The 17,119-nt window shown below is 42.9% G+C and overlaps 2 protein-coding genes across 3 annotated transcripts in view; both read right to left on the reverse strand.

Annotated features, from left to right (window-relative positions):
• Window positions 1-110: 110 nt before the first annotated feature.
• Window positions 111-9,523, reverse strand: LOC146987396 (zinc finger protein ZXDC). Its single transcript, XM_085776566.1, has 10 exons — window positions 7,263-9,523; window positions 6,747-6,899; window positions 6,314-6,392; window positions 5,898-6,028; window positions 5,498-5,668; window positions 4,565-5,352; window positions 3,093-3,183; window positions 2,308-2,474; window positions 1,398-1,499; window positions 111-876 (listed from the first exon to the last, which is right to left on the reverse strand). Exons 1-10 carry the CDS (start codon window positions 9,484-9,486, stop codon window positions 790-792), a joined length of 3,993 nt encoding a protein of 1,330 aa, XP_085632692.1. The 5' UTR covers window positions 9,487-9,523; the 3' UTR covers window positions 111-789.
• Window positions 9,524-16,056: 6,533 nt separating this feature from the next.
• The window catches only part of LOC146987397 (copine-9-like), a 46,874-nt gene continuing 45,811 nt past the window's right edge, over window positions 16,057-17,119 (reverse strand). For both annotated transcript variants that reach the window (XM_085776569.1, XM_085776568.1), the window contains one exon: window positions 16,057-16,542. In XM_085776569.1, the coding sequence (XP_085632695.1) occupies window positions 16,324-16,542 (219 nt within the window). In that variant the 3' untranslated portion in view covers window positions 16,057-16,323. The remainder of the gene's footprint in view (window positions 16,543-17,119) is intronic.

Below are 17,119 nucleotides of genomic sequence, written 5' to 3' on the forward strand. Positions count from 1 at the left end.
ATATAAGCTCAACTGTACAAGCTTTCCTTTGAATAATATATGTATATAATGTCAAATGTCAGAAAAATAAGGTAGAAACATCATTCAAGGGAAATGAAGGCCTCTCCAAAAACTGTTCAGATTGTGCTTTATTTCTTTTATTAATCTGTATTTGGCTCTGCCATTCTGTAAACCCATAGCTAAATAATAAATAACAAACATTAAATTATTACAAGAAGGTAGTAACTTATTACATACATATATAAACACATGAATAACCATGTTTTAAACTTGGTACTGCCATAGAAAAATAAAGCTAACAAAAATTAAGAAATCAAAATAGCAACAAAGAAAGAAGAAAACCTGCCAGTGGAGGTGTGCACAGTGTGAGGTGTCTGTAAGGCAACTGGAGCGTAGATAGCGCACGGAGTGCACGAGTGGCAATGTGGCACCATGGAATAGACACCGTTTACTGTCGACACCCACAGGACAGCCTCTGAGTGCACTCAGGTTTGATTTTGGTACAAACTGGACTGAAGAAATCAACACAACAATCTTCTGAGCCAAGCATCCTCACATCCTCACATCCTCACATCAAGGTGCATTATCTGTGAAACCACATCCCTCCCACCCCACCCTCCCCTTAAATCCTATCGACCATGTGTCCACAAAGGCTTCCTTTCAAAGTCCTGGGAAAAGACCGGTCAACAGTTTAATGGCAGATATAACATCTCAAGGTATGTTTGTTGATGTAAACTGTGGACATTGACGAGGTGCCAGAGAAATTGATCGTTGCAGCAGATGCGGCGGTCACTCCAGGTCCTGAAGGTTGATTGTGCTTCCTGTGAACTGGGAGTTGTCGGAGGTGTTGTCGTCCTCTGCCATCACTGAGGGTTCCTGTGAATATTGTCACAGAGCTCAATTAACGATAAATAAAACTGACTTCATGTAGAACTTCAACAGTAAGTTAATTTCACAGTGTTGCACCATCCAGGAAAAAGACATGGTTGGTCCTCTAACCAAAGAATATTGCTTGAGCCTTTATTTCACCAATTTGCCATTGCCCGTGTGGGAAAGTTCACTTGCATTTCCTTTAATGATTTTAATCATTCTGATTGTTATAATTATTGTCTTTTACCATCTTATATCTTTCTATTTCTTTTAAATGTATTTTTCTATTTCAATGTATTTCTATGCCTCTGTAAAGCACTTTGAATTGCCTGGTGTATGAATTGCATAATATAACAATATTTCATAACAATAACAATATGTCATCTAACCAGAGGTTAGCAATGGTATCGGTATCTTTAACCTGTCTACATTTATGACTTTGTGCAAGTAATCCAAGTTTAAACACACTGAAACATCATTGGATGACTAAGTGGGCTTGTATGAATGGTGAATGAATGCTCCCTCACCTGTAAAATGTTGACAGGCAGGTCGACAGTGAGCTGAGAGTGTGAGCTGGAGGGCTGAGAGCTCAGCTGGAAGGCCAGATCGCCGTCAGTGGCCGGGTCGTCCTGTAGGCGCACACGATTCAAATCAGCATCTCTCGCAATAACAGTTATGCACCTCTTTTAGGGAAATGGCCACATCACATCGACACACGTACATCAGACTAGTTGGAAACAAACTGTATATCAGGGCCGGCCGCTGGCATAAACACTGTATGCGGTTGTTTAGGGCCACAGCCGTTAGGTGGGGGGCCACATGATCAGAAAGGTACCGGGGTTCATTCAAGTCATTTAAATATCCTGAGGTCTGCACGCACGCTATGAGCTTTATATGTAATTTGAAGTCAATATTCAGCTTCTTTTATCTCACATTTGAGACATGTGCTGAAAATAGAACGGCAGAATGACAATATTTGTGCTCAAAAAGTACAAAATTTCATTTTAGACTTGTTTTCTACACTTATCTATTACTGTATTCATATCCTATTTCAAGCACCAAAACAGTTCATTCTCATGACTGAAGGAGTGTTTTCACAAGGGATTTGAAATTTTTCAAAAAGCAGACCTCAAATTTCCAGCATTTGGCCTAAATTATTTCTTTCTACAGTGTTCTAGGACAAACTGGCCTCAGTGTGCTTACAGCGGAGGTTCTAATATTTAGACATAAAACACTTGAGTATTGTTACATCTGCAAGTATCTTAAAAAGATACATTTAAGAAAATATGTAAAAGTCGAGAAAATGGCCTCAAACCTCAGAGGGATAAACACGTCTGTATTCAGTTTTAACCAGTGATTTGGTCCACAAACAAAAATCTTGTTCAGGGCCACCAAAATGCTAGGGCCAGCCCTGCTGTATATACCCAGATATCTCACCTGCAACAACTGAATCTGGACGTACTGGGCCCCGGTGACCGGATCACGCAGAGTCAGGCCCCCGTTGCCGGCTGCGGCTCCCTCACCATAACGAGCACCCGAGGGAGCCAGCGGCGCCGAGGCAACGGCCGCCTTCGTTCCTTTCATTTTTCTCTGGCTGGAGCTCCCTGGATTGAACAAAAACAACATCACCATGAGCGGCTGTTACACAGTCGACGTCAGCGTCCGTCTAGTCTGAAGGTGCTTTTAACTGACTCGTACTATTTCTATTATTCTGAAACATGCATGTAATTCAATTTATCTTATTTTCTTATTTATTTGTTTACTATTATTATCTTTTTTATTCTATTTTAATTCATCCATTCTTTTCTCTATTTTTATCCCACTACACCTGTCTATTTTACTTTTTATCTATTTTACCTCATTTGATCTAGTATCTCTCTTATCTTCTCATTCTATCTATTTTACTTTATTTTACCTAGTGTCTTTCTCCTCTTCTTAATTTTATTTATTTTACTTCATTTTATCTAGTGTTTTCCCCACTGCAAATGAGTGAGTATTAGATAGCGTTTCCCCGATAAAATCCATTGTTCTAAAATTATTGTGTGAATGTGTATGTGTTTGCGAATTTATGTAGGCCTATGTCTCCCTAACATGTGTGCCCTATATTGCTTGTTTTTAACATGTGAAGCACTTTGAGCAGCCATGGGCATGAAAAGTGCTATACAAATAAAGCCTGATTGATTGATTGATTGAAGGAGCAGTTTGGGCTAAGTGTGAATTACCAGAGGAGGCTGATGGGCCTCTCTGCTGCTTCTTCTTCTTCTTGGCCAGCTGGATGGCTCGGTAGTCCGTCCTGGCTGAGCCTCCACTCTCCTGACACACAAGATGGGTACACGTTAGCTACAAACAATCATTTCCATGATCATCGATCTACCAGTGATTCTAGTGGTTACTTATTTGTAATTTTAGCAACTTTGCGGAAAAAAAAAACATTTTGGCAAATTCACCTATTGCCATAATCAATATAGTCATAGCAGTAGGTTCATTACTTTTAATTATCGGTGCATGTTGTTTTGAGATCCGCGGGGCAGAGACACGACACGGGAAACAAATACTCGGAACTACTTGCACTTTTGAAATCACTCCGCCCAGCAGCCATGTCGGGAATGTAGTTCCGGCTACGCATTTGCCTCGAAAACAACTCCGTCTCGTAATGTTACATTATTATTTCATAGCGTGGTGAATGTACAGGTCACACTTTGTCCACCGGAGCATTTTGGAGTTGTTGGAGTGTGTATTTGATCAGTTTGATGAGGGACAGGGGACCTGCACCATTCACCTCCATTGTGTTCACTGAGCAGCTCGTGTCTCTGCCCCGCGGATCTCAAAATAACATGCACCAATAGTTAAAGGTAATGAACCTACTCCTATGACTATAGGAATTGTGACAATAGGCGAATTTGCCAAAATGTTGAACTGTCCCTTAAGTTGAAGTTAGTTATTCCAAATGCAGTCACTACGTTTACATGCAGAGCTTAATCGAGCTATGTTCAAAATTCGATTTTGGCGTCAAGTCGGACTTCTGTCCTTGTCTCAATTTACATGCAACTGAGAAAATCGAATAACTGACGAGGTCCGCCCCCTCATGCGCCGTCACCCGTTGTTTCAGCGGGTTAATACGCCTCCTGTCCTGTTGACTTTTCTGTCACCTCGTAAAAAACTGAATATAAACAACTTAGTAGCTTAATAATAAATTCTCAACTGCAGTTCCCGACCAGACGCACCAGTCTGGGCCGGATTCGCGCTGAGAATAGGATACGGGCTTCCTTTTTTCCTCTCTCTCTCTCTCTCTCTCTCTCTAATAAAACAATCTGGCTGGTTGCGCTGTGTGAAATGCATTGAATCTGCGCTGACGTTGGTTTTTTTTTCTTTACTTTGCGGGGTTTGGGCGGCTTCTCTGCTCCACTTGGTGCCGTCTCTACTGTTGTGGAGCATGCGCACATGCATTGTCCAGGTATACTCCGACTAAGGTGTTTACATGACGGAGAAAATCGAATTCCAATCGCATTATCTGGGTGTCTTAATCGGAGTTCTCCAACTCCGATTTCAGTCGGACTAAGGTGTTTACATGCACTTCAGTTGTCCAGTTATAGTCGGATTAAGGCAATAATTCGGTTTTTTCAAGTGTCATGTAAACGTACTGAGTGACGCCGTAAGATACAGTCAACAAATCCAAAAAACTGTGGCTACTCACGAGGAAGGTGCTTGGTGACACCGCACTGAGCTCTGGTTCTTTCTGAGGGCTGAAGCTGCTGCTGTGAGTTGGGAAAACAAACTGAGTGAGGACTTTTCCTCCTTCTGGGGGTCCCAGCACCTCCACACAGCCCATCAGAGGCCCCACTCCCCCCTGCCCACCGACCTCCACCACCGTGGAGGGGGAAGCCAGGAGCTCGGCCACCGGAGCCACAGCCAGAGCGGCCGTGGCCTCCACGCTCAGGGCGCTGGAGGAGCTGAGTGGGTGCTGTAGCGTGGGGTCCACCGAGGAGCCAGCGCCCTGCATGGTGAGAGCCGCGAGGGTCCCGAGGGCCTCCGGCGTGACCGTCTGAACGTCGTCCAGGTTCAGGGTGCCCTGTGGCGGCAGGACGTCGCCCACGGTTCCCTCCAGACCGTGGTGGGGGGCGATGTCAGCGCTGGCTGCCAGGATAAGAGGGTCCACATTCTTAGCCAACGTGGTGCTAGTGCTGGTACCGAGGGTGGTCCCGACCGGCGAGGGGTCTATCGTGAGGATCCCTGAGCTGACCAGGGAGAGGTCCATGGTGAAAGTGCTGTTAGAGCCGCTGCCGCCAACAGGAATCCCCACTCCCATCCCGCTGCCTGCGGGCGTCGCGCCTCCAGGCACAGCGGAGAAAAGAGAGCTGAGGTCCAAGTTGGTGAGCTGGTCGCCCCCGGCGATACCAGACCCAGTAACTGTTGTTGAGTTGGAACTGATGAGCTCACTGCTGGGGGTCAAGGTGGGCGTGGTCTCCATTTGGTTCAAAACATCTGAGTATGACAGTGAAAAAGCAACATTAAGGGAGAAGGACTTGGAGCTGCACAAACATGATTAACACATTACTAAATCATCAAAACACACAGAAAATGTTTGCTGTCATGTATCTATTGGAAGTCACCACCTAGCGTTACTTACCAGGACTGAGGTGGTGGTGTTTAAGCATGTGGCTCTTGAGGCTGCTGCGGGAGGAGAAGTGTTTGGAGCAGTTTGCCACAGGACAGCGTGTCCTCAGGGTGCTGGTGTCCTGCTTATGCTTCTTGGAGTGGATGTACAGGCTGCTGCGTGCGGAAAACTTGGCATTACAGCCTGAGGAAAGACACACAGAAGATAGCAGCAGAACATTATCACATGTTCAGAAAGAATTCAAATTCAAATGGCAAACGTAACCCGCAGCATATTTCACTGACGGGACAAAATAACCAACAACTCTCTATACTTTTACAACTGATTTGATCATTTTCATATTTAAAAAATACCACGTGAATGTATCTAAGTGCTGACTTTTCTCCAAACAAACGATGTTACTGGTACCGACCTTCTGCATGGCACTGGAAGGGCTTGGTGCCCAGATGTGTGATACTGTGACCCTTAAGGTGCTCGGCGCGGGTGAAGGACTTTCCACAGCCCTCCTCTGTGCAGACAAAACGACGGTCGTCATCGTGTTTCCTGATAAACACAAAGAGGGAGAATGGGTGGTCAGCGAAACATTTTCATACATCACTATAGGTATAATGTCAGTGATGAAACCAATTTTGATTTTTACTTTTCAATATAATCCAATAAATAAGATGCCAGGGTGTCTTTGTGCCACCACAACCTTTATGGTGCTGGTAACGCATAAAAGTGTTGTGACAATTTTACCTCAATAAAAAAAAAATAACTGCAGCTCCTGTGATCTGGATATTGCATTTTGCCACTTAATTGTGCAGCCCTAATGATTCGTCAGCTTACCGTTTGTGTCGGAGCAACTTTGACATACTAGTGAAGGACCAGCCACAGCCCTCCGAGTCACAGACAAATGGCCTCTCACCTGTAAACAGGATATTGTCCGTTTATTAAACTGTGTGCACATGATCGAAGGTTTGTAATTGCCAACAAGCTGACCCTCCTTGCAAGCAGCAACACATGCAGCACAGTTCAGACCTATTAGTTTGGGGAACATACAGTGATAGCATCTCTATTTTGAAAGCAGGGAACAGAGAGCAACACATTCAAGGCATCATGTGATTAGGGAATGACTCATTCTTTAAAAAAAAAACAGCCTTGAACATCTTTTTTTATCCTGACTGCTGACTACTGTAGAATTAAAAAGTAAGATTTGCTTAGAGCTACTGCTAAACCAGTGGTGGGAAAGTTTCACCACTCAGATCTAGTTTCTACTCACCAGTGTGACTCCTCATATGGATCTTGAGGCGACAGGCTTTGTCGTACGTCTTATCGCAGCCTGGGAAGGAGCAGGTGAAGTGGCCCGTTTCTCTGAAGTGAGTGCGATTGTGGGAGAAGAGGGCACTGAAGGTGATGAAAGTTTTCTCACAGCCTATAGGAAAATAATAGTAGATGATGGCATTAAAAAAAAACTGTTCGACATATTCACAATAAGTGCATTGCAACCACAGGTTTTTAAAGACTCAACTTAATGTATTCAGCCTTAAAAAGGGAATTAAGTGGACATTATAACTAATTACCCAACGTATCTCCTTAAAACAAGAATTGAAAAACATTAAATTGATGAAGTAAATAAACATGGCTGTCATGTGTATGGTTTTCTACCATCTACTTACACATTAGCAGCTCCAAATGCTTTTGTTTGTGCAGTCATACATGATCAAATCAAAAGTCATACTAGGTGTAGTAAATTTACATTAGAAACAGACCACACCACAAATGAGCTTGTTGTTACCTGGAAATTCACATTTGTGGGGCCTCTGCGGCTCAAAGTGGACCCTCTGATGATTGGCAAGTCTGGCAGCGCTGCGAAACCTCTCGCTGCAGATCTCGCAGATGAAGGAGTTGTCGTGCTCATGGACTTTGACGTGAGCTTTAAGGTTGTACACTGTGGTGAAACGCCGCCCGCAGCCTTCAAATTGGCAGGTGTGTGGTCGCTGCTTGTCGTGCGACTGAAGGTGCCGCTTGAGTTTGTAAGAGGTGGCAAAAGCCCACCCGCAGCCCTCCACGGTGCACTGGTAGGGCCGCGGGTCCTCTGCGTGGTTCAGCAGGTGAACCTTGAGTTTCTGACGCGTGTCAAATGTGCTGGAGCAGCCGGGTTCTGGACAACCAAAGGAGGTCACAGTCTCTTTCTTGGACCTGATCGGTGGCACGGCCTGGAAGTCCTCGTTTTCGCAGTCTGCTACTGTTGCTTTGGGCGATGGGATGACCAAATCGGCTTCTTTGACAGCACAGAGCACCCCTGCCTCCTGCTTGACGATGGAGCAGGAGTCCAGAGAAGTGCCCAACTCCGATAGGGAGCAGTCATCCACCAGAGCCAGCTCCGAGTCGCTCACGGACAAACCAGGTCGAGGCTCTTTCTGCTGGTTGACACTGGTGGGCACTGCCAAGGTGCTGATCTTCCCAATGGATTTAGTCCCGCTGTCATAGTTGAGAAGAACAATATCCTCGTGATCTTTCATGCCGAGATGCTCCTTCAAGCTGACCATGTCGTCGTCTTTGCGTACGTGCCCCTCTGGCGGAGCAGCGAGAGTCAGTATCCCGTTTTCTATAGTCACTATGATGCTTTGGTTGTTTATCGTGATAGTTCCGGAAAAGGTTTCGCTGGCGTGCGGGCTTGTGGAGGCCGTGACCGGGTGTGCACTGTCCTGCAGCCCCGTTGAATCCGAAATAAAGTCCGAGGTATCCATGGCCTCCACGATGCCCGAGCTCCCTGAAATCAAGGCACTGCTCTCGTCAATAATGTGGGACTGATGCGGCGAAATAAGCTCCCTGCCCAGTTTACCACCGTCGTCGTTTTCGGTACAAATCTGGCCGCAGATCTTATCGCCATATTTGTTTGTCAAAACCACGTCTTCGACAGTTTGATGACAGACACCGCCCTGTTTGTTGGCATTTCCCCCCGTGACTGAATTACCCTTTAGTAAATTGAGAACATGTTCGGTTTTTCTCAAGGCCTGGTGGGTGTCGAGACAGTTCACGCCGTCGTTAGATTCACAGATCAGTACATTATTATTACCGCTGCTGCCTCCTCCCCCGACCTCCATGGAGCCACAGGGAGCTGCTGCCTTACTAGCGCAGTCTTGCCGTCTATTATTATTATTATTATTACCCTCTGTTATTTTATCGCAGTCCTCGGACAACACAGCCGCTCGGTGTTTCGCTCGGCTTTCCTCGCCGCTGCCGCCGTCATCCTGAACGACGTTGAAAACGACAAACAACTCCTGTGTGTTGTTGTTGGTGGTGGTGGCTCTGTCCGCCCCGCCGATGATGTTGTTGTTGTCCGGCGGCGGAGCAGCAGCGCCTCGGCCGGCCACTGAAGGCTGCTGCGGCTGCGGCGGCTGCGGCTTGAAGGCGCCGTCCTCCTCCTCCTCTTCACGCTGCTGCTGCTGCCGTAAACCTGGAAACGGTAACGTTAGCTGCCGCTGCGGCATCGGTTCCTCTTCCCCTTCCCCTTCAAACAGCGGCAGCTCTATTTGCATTACACTATGATGATGATCCCCCACAGTGTCCATACCGTATTTCCAGGCAGCTCTGATCGGCTCCTGAGCACAAAGTAGTCCGTTCAACTCATTCTTCCTCTCCGCGTTCACGTTACCAAGTCTGTCGTTAAGGTTGCTAAGGTCCGTTGGTTGCGGTTTGCTGCTAACTGACGACAAGCTCGCTGCTCGGTTGCTAACGTTAACTGACGACAAGCTCGCTGCTGCTGCTGCTTCTCCGCTGCCATTTTCCCCCAGTAGGCGAAAGGGTGGCGATGTCCTTGGCCTGTTGTTGTTGTTGTCGTCTCTTTGTGATTCAGGCAGCAGCTCCAGTTCGAGTCCGTCGTCCGCTTCGTTTTCGTCGCAGGGGTAACGAGGTCTCGACGCCGCGGTCGATCCGAGTGGAGACGAAGTGGTTCTGTGCGGGGCGCCATGTTGAGAGTGAATGTTTTGGGCATCAGAGAGCCCCTGAATTTCCATCTTGGTATCCCTGTAGCAGCGGCACGGAGGAAGGCCCGCCCTACGAGACGTAGCTGATCCACCGCGGCGCCGAGCCACCACACAGTTTACAGCAGGCCGGGCGGGCGGTGCGTTCACGGCCACCATAGAAATGATGGTGGTGGTAGAATAGAATAGAATAGCATTTATTTGAATAGGGACAGTGCATATTAATGAACATTAGTATAACTAAAAGAAATACTGCTGTAAATATGCCGGATTATAGCCAGGCGGCTAATTTGCGTCCGACGTCCCTAATAAATAAATAAATAAATAAATAAAATACAGCAGTACACCACAAGAAATAAAAACAAAACAATAAATACAATGCATATGGCGAAATACATAAAAGTGCACTACACAAACAAGGAAGACAAAACAATAAAAACAATGTTGGACACGGTACTTGGACAGGACAAGACAATAATGTACAGGACATAACAGTAATACAACATCCAGACAGCACAGTAAGTAAACAATTAATCAATCATGTCGCCCCAGGTCCAGTTAATGGTCACACCATGGTGGTGGAGTGAGCAACTTGTTTATGCATATTTATTGTGTCTAACAAAACATTTTAGAGTCGCGAATTTTGTGTGTGAAGAATAAACCTTCTCATAACATTGTTGTATAAAAGGCAGCACGTAGCCCACCTTATTAATCAGCCTTCTTGACAGGGCAACAGAGTGTTGATAAGCAAACTGAATTTACCCCTTTAGTCTTGCTTTTAACTGCATTTTCCTTATTTTATTATTGTGGAAGGAATATGTTATTTTTTATTATGGAAAGCACTTTGTGTTGCATTTTAACTGTAAATGAAAAGTGCTATAGTTTTTTTGTTTTTGTTTTTAGTTTAGTTTAGTTTAGTTTATTTCGGTCAATACATGTCATTAAAAGAAAAGTAACAAACCAGAAAGAAAAAAGTAAATAAAGAAAAATAATATCAATCTGAATAAACAATAAGTAAACAGAAAAAGAAAATTTGGACCGAAAAGGCATAGGTTGAAGCATAGCTTATTACGCCTACCCTATTACAACTCTGGTTAATTAAAAAAAAAAATTAATGTATATCTATAGAAATAATGTTTGATTGATTGAATAGGAATGGGGGTAGAGTATTTTGTAAGGTCTGCTAGCAGCAATGGCTTATAATGAGAGTGTGGAGTGCAAAACCAATGGACATGATTGGGATCAGTTGTTTTTATTTGAGCATGATCCTTGATAACTGCATTCATCCTTATGGAGGGCTATTTATTTGCAGCTCACCCCATCCACAATCACACAAACAGCACCCACTTTGTCACATGGTAGGCAGATCAACAAACAAACAGGGCTCATAGTAGCTAAAGGGATTGCAGTGAAACTTGAAACTTGTTATGGCGTTTTGTGAAATCAACATCGCCAGTCCCAGTAAGTTTTTGTATCTCCACCAGGTGGTAGCACAGACTTATAAAGCAGACACATCCTCCCTGGGGTTAAACATGAACTACCTCCTCTGTGATTAAACCAATATCTAAACCGTATCTGTTGTGTAACAGTAGGCCCTACACGTTATTTTGTTTTGACAGTAGAAAATGTAATGTATTAGAAAGGATGTAAAAACCATCACCACAAAGTTTGACAAATTTATGGTCATGTGTAGCTAGGTTAAACAATAGATTTTGTATTGTGCTGTTCAAGTGTGTGTGTAAACTGATAAAATAATGAAACACAGACATAGGTAGGGTTCTTGTCTTCTGCTTATGGCAAAGAGAAAAACAGCCTTCTTTTTTCAACCAAAACTTCACAATATTGTCACTTCTGCAAAACAATAAAAAATAGACTGCAAGGCACAAACTAGAAATGAACCTAAACTAACGTTTATTTGGTTCCCAAGCAAGATAAAGCAAAATCTGATGAACTTAATTGAACTTTGGCTGACACAAAAATAACACAGACACAGTTGTAGCATTACAGATAAACAAAATACAAGGAAGGAAGACTGTTCTCTACGTCACTTTAGATAAATTTACATTTGACCAACATGAAGGCTGTACACATCACATTTGACCGGGGAGAGTAGTGAGCAATATTGGTTGTCAATTAACAAATACTGTACAAATACTGTGTAGAAAGCTTTAACCTCCTCCATACAAAAATACCCATTATGTTTTGGGACTTTGGGTTGGTGGTCATGTTGATCGTAACTCACAGATGCATGCATGTTTTGATAACTGTGCGATACAAATCTTCGCTAGTAGACAATGATACTCTAGTACACAACAGTAGAAATAGAAAGAACGCTTCTGCAAAGTGCACAAGTCAACACACAGAAATATTGTTTGAAGTTATTCTCAGATATGCAGAAAGATACAATATATACAGATACAGATAATAATCCCTAAACAAGTTCAATCATGTGCAGCAAATCAGCCAAATAAGCATGCAAAATATCATGGCTTTCCTTTGCTGTCATATAAAAAGTCCTACCTCACACATACTTATGACAGAAATAAGGCCACATATCCATTTCTTTTCTGATACAATATGACACATGCTGATAGATCCACTCATTATTCATACATCTTTTTTTTGTGTTGCAGTGAGGTCGAACCATTCTTCCAAGTTTCAAAGGTTAGAGACACAAAGTTTTAGCCAGACTGCACAGTGTCTGTTTTTACCAGTGTACATGGGGGTGGGGGGAGGGCGCCACCTGTTTCCATATATATGGAGTTGACCTTGGCTCGAATCATTCATGCAAACATAAAGGGCATAACAAATGAAATCAGAAAAACATATACGAGTCTGAAGAAGGTCAACCTTCACTGCAAATAAGCCTGTTGTTGGCAGGCATGAGAAATACTGTATGCAGCCATGTAACAGCAGAAGTGACGAGGGACGAGGGAAGTGTACATATATATTTAAAAGCAGTCAACACATTGCAACTCCCTGAAAACAGTCTCACTGACAGAGAATTTGGTCTTTGTTTAGAAATGTATTGTTCAGGTTTTTTTTGAAACTGTGTTAAGAGGCAATGAACTATAGTACTATTTTGGCTGCTGTAATGTCTTATCACAGGGGTGGTGGTCCCACTGATCTTATAGTATAACACCAGAAAGTACTAGAAAACTAATGTACTGTGACAAAGTCCTCTCAAAGTCCTCAAAGTCCAATGCTTCACTGTTGTGTCAGGTGAGAACACATCATGTCATTTCAGTTATTAAATAAAACATCTAAACTGCACTATTCACGAACCACGGTGAACGCCGATGCCTTCTGGGCAGTTGATGTAGATGAAATCGGAAGTGACTACTCTTCACTGACCGTATAGTTGCCTTGCCTCATGTGGCTTCAACACATTTACATCTGCAGAAAGTCCTGGATACAAAGGCCTGTGCTCTCTATCTCACAGGAGGCAGTGTACCACCCTGTTTTATAATCCTCTATGTCAACTACCGCAGCTATTTTCTTATCAATGGACCACCAGTGCAGGGGGCGGAAGGCAGAGCCAATTAATCCCTCTGGATGGTTGACAGAGTCACACTTCATGGACTTTTGAATCATTTTGTCAAGCACACAGAATGCACAAATGACAAGCCGTGTTTCCACCAGCTGAACAACCACAACAAGTCTCACATCTCGATTTAAGGTCTCGACTATGCCAAAAACAACAGAATAAGTAAACTTTCCTTTCCGCCTCACTGCTCTCATTGGCTCCAATCGTAAGACAAGGCAGTCTATGGGTTAGTTAAGAATAACATTAACACGGCCTGTGACTCCTAGATGAAAACCAACCATGGAAAAACCATATTTATGGCATTGCACGCATTGAATTGTAGCAATTGGCTATCCTCCGGCTGCTGCCCCCTTGAATATCCAGACTAGGAAGGAATATTTAGGCGATGACTTTCTGCTAAAACCCAACCAGGGCCAAACTCAAAGCTGTGCCTGCAAGTTCCCAGCTGGTCCCAACAGTGGACATCCAAACCCAGAAGAAATCTGATGCAATCCCAAAGCTTCTCCAAGTAAAACATCTCAGATCACCAAAAGGCAACAAACGGAGCTCTAAGAAGCAGAACTAGCAAGCATTTCATTTTACCTTCAACACAAGGCATCACATCTCTGAACGAATTATCTGTTCTTTGGAGTCTGATGTTTATTTAAACTTGTTTTTTTTGTTTTTTGCTAATAAGTAAACACGCGTTGGTCTCATCAGTCTGTCTAGACTTGTCTCTGTGCGTATTGATTGCATTTTACTCATTTATTACTCAGATGGATTGTTTGTACTTTTTCAAGCACTGGCAGTGATGAGGTTCTGGTAACAACTTTCTTAAACTTTAAACAGCAAATTTTTTTTTGTGTGTGTGTGTGTGTGTGTAGATTTCCATTGTTAAGGGGTGAAGAGATCCTAGAAAAGGACAGACTATGATGTTCTGAGAGCAAGAAATTGAAGTGAAAGCAAAAAGTGTCTCCCACTGCTGCATTATGTTGACAGCCACAAATCAATGAGTGTGGGCTAAACAACAGAAACACCTTTCTGTAGGACACAATACATCAAACTCCAAAATGAACAGAGGAATCAACACCTCTCCACCTATTTCAATAAAAAGGAACATTATAACCTTCATGTCACAGTTTCTCTTCCTCTTTCCAGTAAAAAAAAATAAAGAAAATGTGACCCTGATATTTTCAAATATTCTCTGGTGCTTTTCCACATTGTATGAAATGCTCACTGACCAGCTCTATTCATTTTAAACGGGTACACGCTCAAGGCAGTTTGAGACAGAGGTGCCCAGCTTATGAATGATTCATCCCAAATGAAAAGCCCCAGCTGGGGGAGTTGCAATTCAGAGGAGGAAAAGTGACAGCACACAGATTATGTTCAGGTCTGCCACCAGGGCTGAAATAATTTGCACATCAGCCTGTTACTGTCGAACTGTACAGTTTCTGCCTTTCTGGAGGTGCCTGAAAAACAGGTCAGACTGATACCCCAACTCTGAATGTTGACCTTGATCACAGAAAATTGACTTTCATGATCAGAATAGAATAATATACACAATTCTCTTCCAGTCTTGCAACCTGAGCAGGTTTCTAAATTCTGATGGACAATTTTCAGCTTCCCTGTGCTACTCTCAAGCCTTCAAAATGCCTGAGAGTTGATAAACAGGAAAAGGGACATCAGCTAGCTTGGTTCTGGCTGTTTCGAGATTTATTTCTCTGATAAATTTGACATTTACCACCGTGAGATGGAATTGTCTCTCAGAAAATGAGGTGGCACAGATGGACAGAAACACGCTTTGGTCTCATCGCAGTTTCAGCGATGCGGGGAGATTGGGTTCCCAAAAAAGTCCAGGGTGGAACTGACAACTGGGGAAAAACTGCTACCATACATAACAGCTGAAGCCTCTGATTTTACAATATTGAAGAAGAAGAAAAAACCACTAATAGAGTAGGTAATTTCCACATTTTCAGATCCTGTCAGAACAATTATGGCCACAAACTTTCTAATTGAATGGATTCTCTGCTGTGTTCATTTCAGTTTACATTAGAGACATTCCTAAGAAGCAGTAGCAGTAAAAAATCTCTCTTCAATTAACGTCTTCACTTCCCTGCAACAAGTTTCTTAAAAATCTAATTTGCTGGATTACTTATACTGATGACCAGGGCCGTTGCTAGGAATTCTGGGCCCCCTTAAAGAATACTAAAGTGGGCCCCTCCCCCTAACTTTTCCTTTTTTTTTCTTAGACTACGTATGTATTATCGTTTTTTATTTAGCCTTCTTTGTTTTGATGCTAATGCAGCATTACACTGCAAAAACTCAAGTATCTTAGCAAGAATATTTGTCTTATTTCTAGTCAAAATGTAATTTCTAGTCAAAACAAATCTCATTATACTTAAAATAAGACACGTCATATTAAAAGTAGCTTGTTTTTAGACACGTTTTACTTCTTTCAAGCAGATTTTCACTTGGAATAAGTAGAAAAAATCTGATAGTGGAGCAGTGGAGTTTTTCTTTCTTATTACAAGCACAAAAAACTTACTTTCACTGGCAGATTTTTCTATTTATTGTGAATTTAAGTGAAAATGATCTAAAAACAAGTTAGTTTTTAGGTAATGAGTCTTATTTTAAGTGGAAAGAGATTAGTTTTGACTAGAAATGAGACATTTGGACAAGAAATAAGACAAATATTCTTGGAAAGATGTTGAGTTTTTTACAGTGTACTATGAGTATTACTGTAGTCAGGGTCTTACGCAGAATAAATCAGTCATACAAAGATTAGACTACTGGGGTTTTAATGGGCCCCACTGGGCGCTGGGCCCCTAGAATTATCATCACCTTTCTCCCCTATACAACGGCCCTGCTGATGACTCTAAACAGATAGGAATAAAAGACTGTCGAGGTGATTTTTTTATGTACAAGCACTGATGTACTATGCACATGTGCAGTTAATACTGCAATATAACAACTGATCCAAGAATAATGGAGGCTTGGTCAAGAGCAGCCTGACAAATACTCTTGTCCAAAGCTAGTTATACAGTAGCTCATCATCCATCAAACATAAAACAATTTTTGTCAACTGGACACACCTACATCAAGTCAGCCCAGCTTCCAGAGAAATAACTGACTGCAGCTACAAAAGGGTGAAACAAGATGAAAGCAAACATGCAAAATCAGATAATAAACGGGAGGAGAGATACTGCTTTCATTTCGGCTTTAACTGGTCAAGTACCACTTGCCTTGCTCCCACTCACCGCACACCAGAGCCTGAAACCATGCAACACACACAGGTACACACACAGGCGCAGAGAAACAACCCGGCTTGCACATCGTCTGTATCTTCAGGCTTGCATTTTGCATTCTTTGGTGGTGGTTGCCCTGGTATTGGACACTGAGGGCTTGTCTGATATGGCGGACAGAGGGGGCCGGGGTTCAATTGCCCGACTCTTCATAAAGGACAGGAGCTGGTCTGGGATCTCTGCCAGGACGTCCTTGGCCAGGCGGGCCATGCTCAGCACCTGGTTGCCTGAGCGGTCGATGTAGTCTCGGAAAGGTACGAACTGGAAGGGAGAAGAAAGCAAAGCAAAAACAGGAAAATGTTCCTTAATTTGAAAATGGCTCAGTTGGCTTACCAGTGCAGGAATGCAATAGTTCAGGACTGCACATGAATTCATTTAACAAAATACAGCCCTGATTACTGCTGAATTAACTATCTTATCTCTATACTTTTGCATTCTTATTCAATGACTGAAGGTACATAAGAATATCACTGTAATTACTTGTAATTATATGTGACAAATGAAACTGGAAATTGAAATTGAATTGCTTCACGGAAGACGTTTGGAGCTTCAGCTCATTGCATTTACAATGTTGTTTGTCACAGTCAAAACTGTCTAATAAAAGCACATCCTACTACAGAAAAAAGTAACATTCATTTTTTAACATTTTGAGTATTTATTAAAATTATTGTCAATGACAGCCTAAATCTGTCGGAAATAAACTGTTCTTTTAAAACATTGTGGCTTCTAGTCTTTACTCAAATAATATGATATGCCAAGAATAGGATTCAGAGAGAATCTTGATCCAGCATACACTAACAAGTAGGTCTATCTATCTGTACTTCTGTGTCTTCAGTTC

Source organism: Trachurus japonicus, chromosome 5 (genome assembly GCF_045865225.1).
Source record: "Trachurus japonicus isolate A0001 chromosome 5, Traja_1.0".
NCBI classification, from domain to species: domain Eukaryota; kingdom Metazoa; phylum Chordata; class Actinopteri; order Carangiformes; family Carangidae; genus Trachurus; species Trachurus japonicus.

Bases quoted from the DNA above. Each gene is read 5' to 3' on its own strand.
- LOC146987396 (XM_085776566.1), bottom strand. From the start codon at position 9,486: ATGGAAATTCAGGGGCTCTCTGATGCCCAAAACATTCACTCTCAACAT. The intron at 5,353-5,497 runs GTAAGTAACGCT...TGTCATACTCAG, and splicing joins ACACCACCACCTCAGTCCTG to ATGTTTTGAACCAAATGGAG. The intron at 3,184-4,564 runs GTGAGTAGCCAC...CTTGTGTGTCAG, and splicing joins TGTCACCAAGCACCTTCCTC to GAGAGTGGAGGCTCAGCCAG.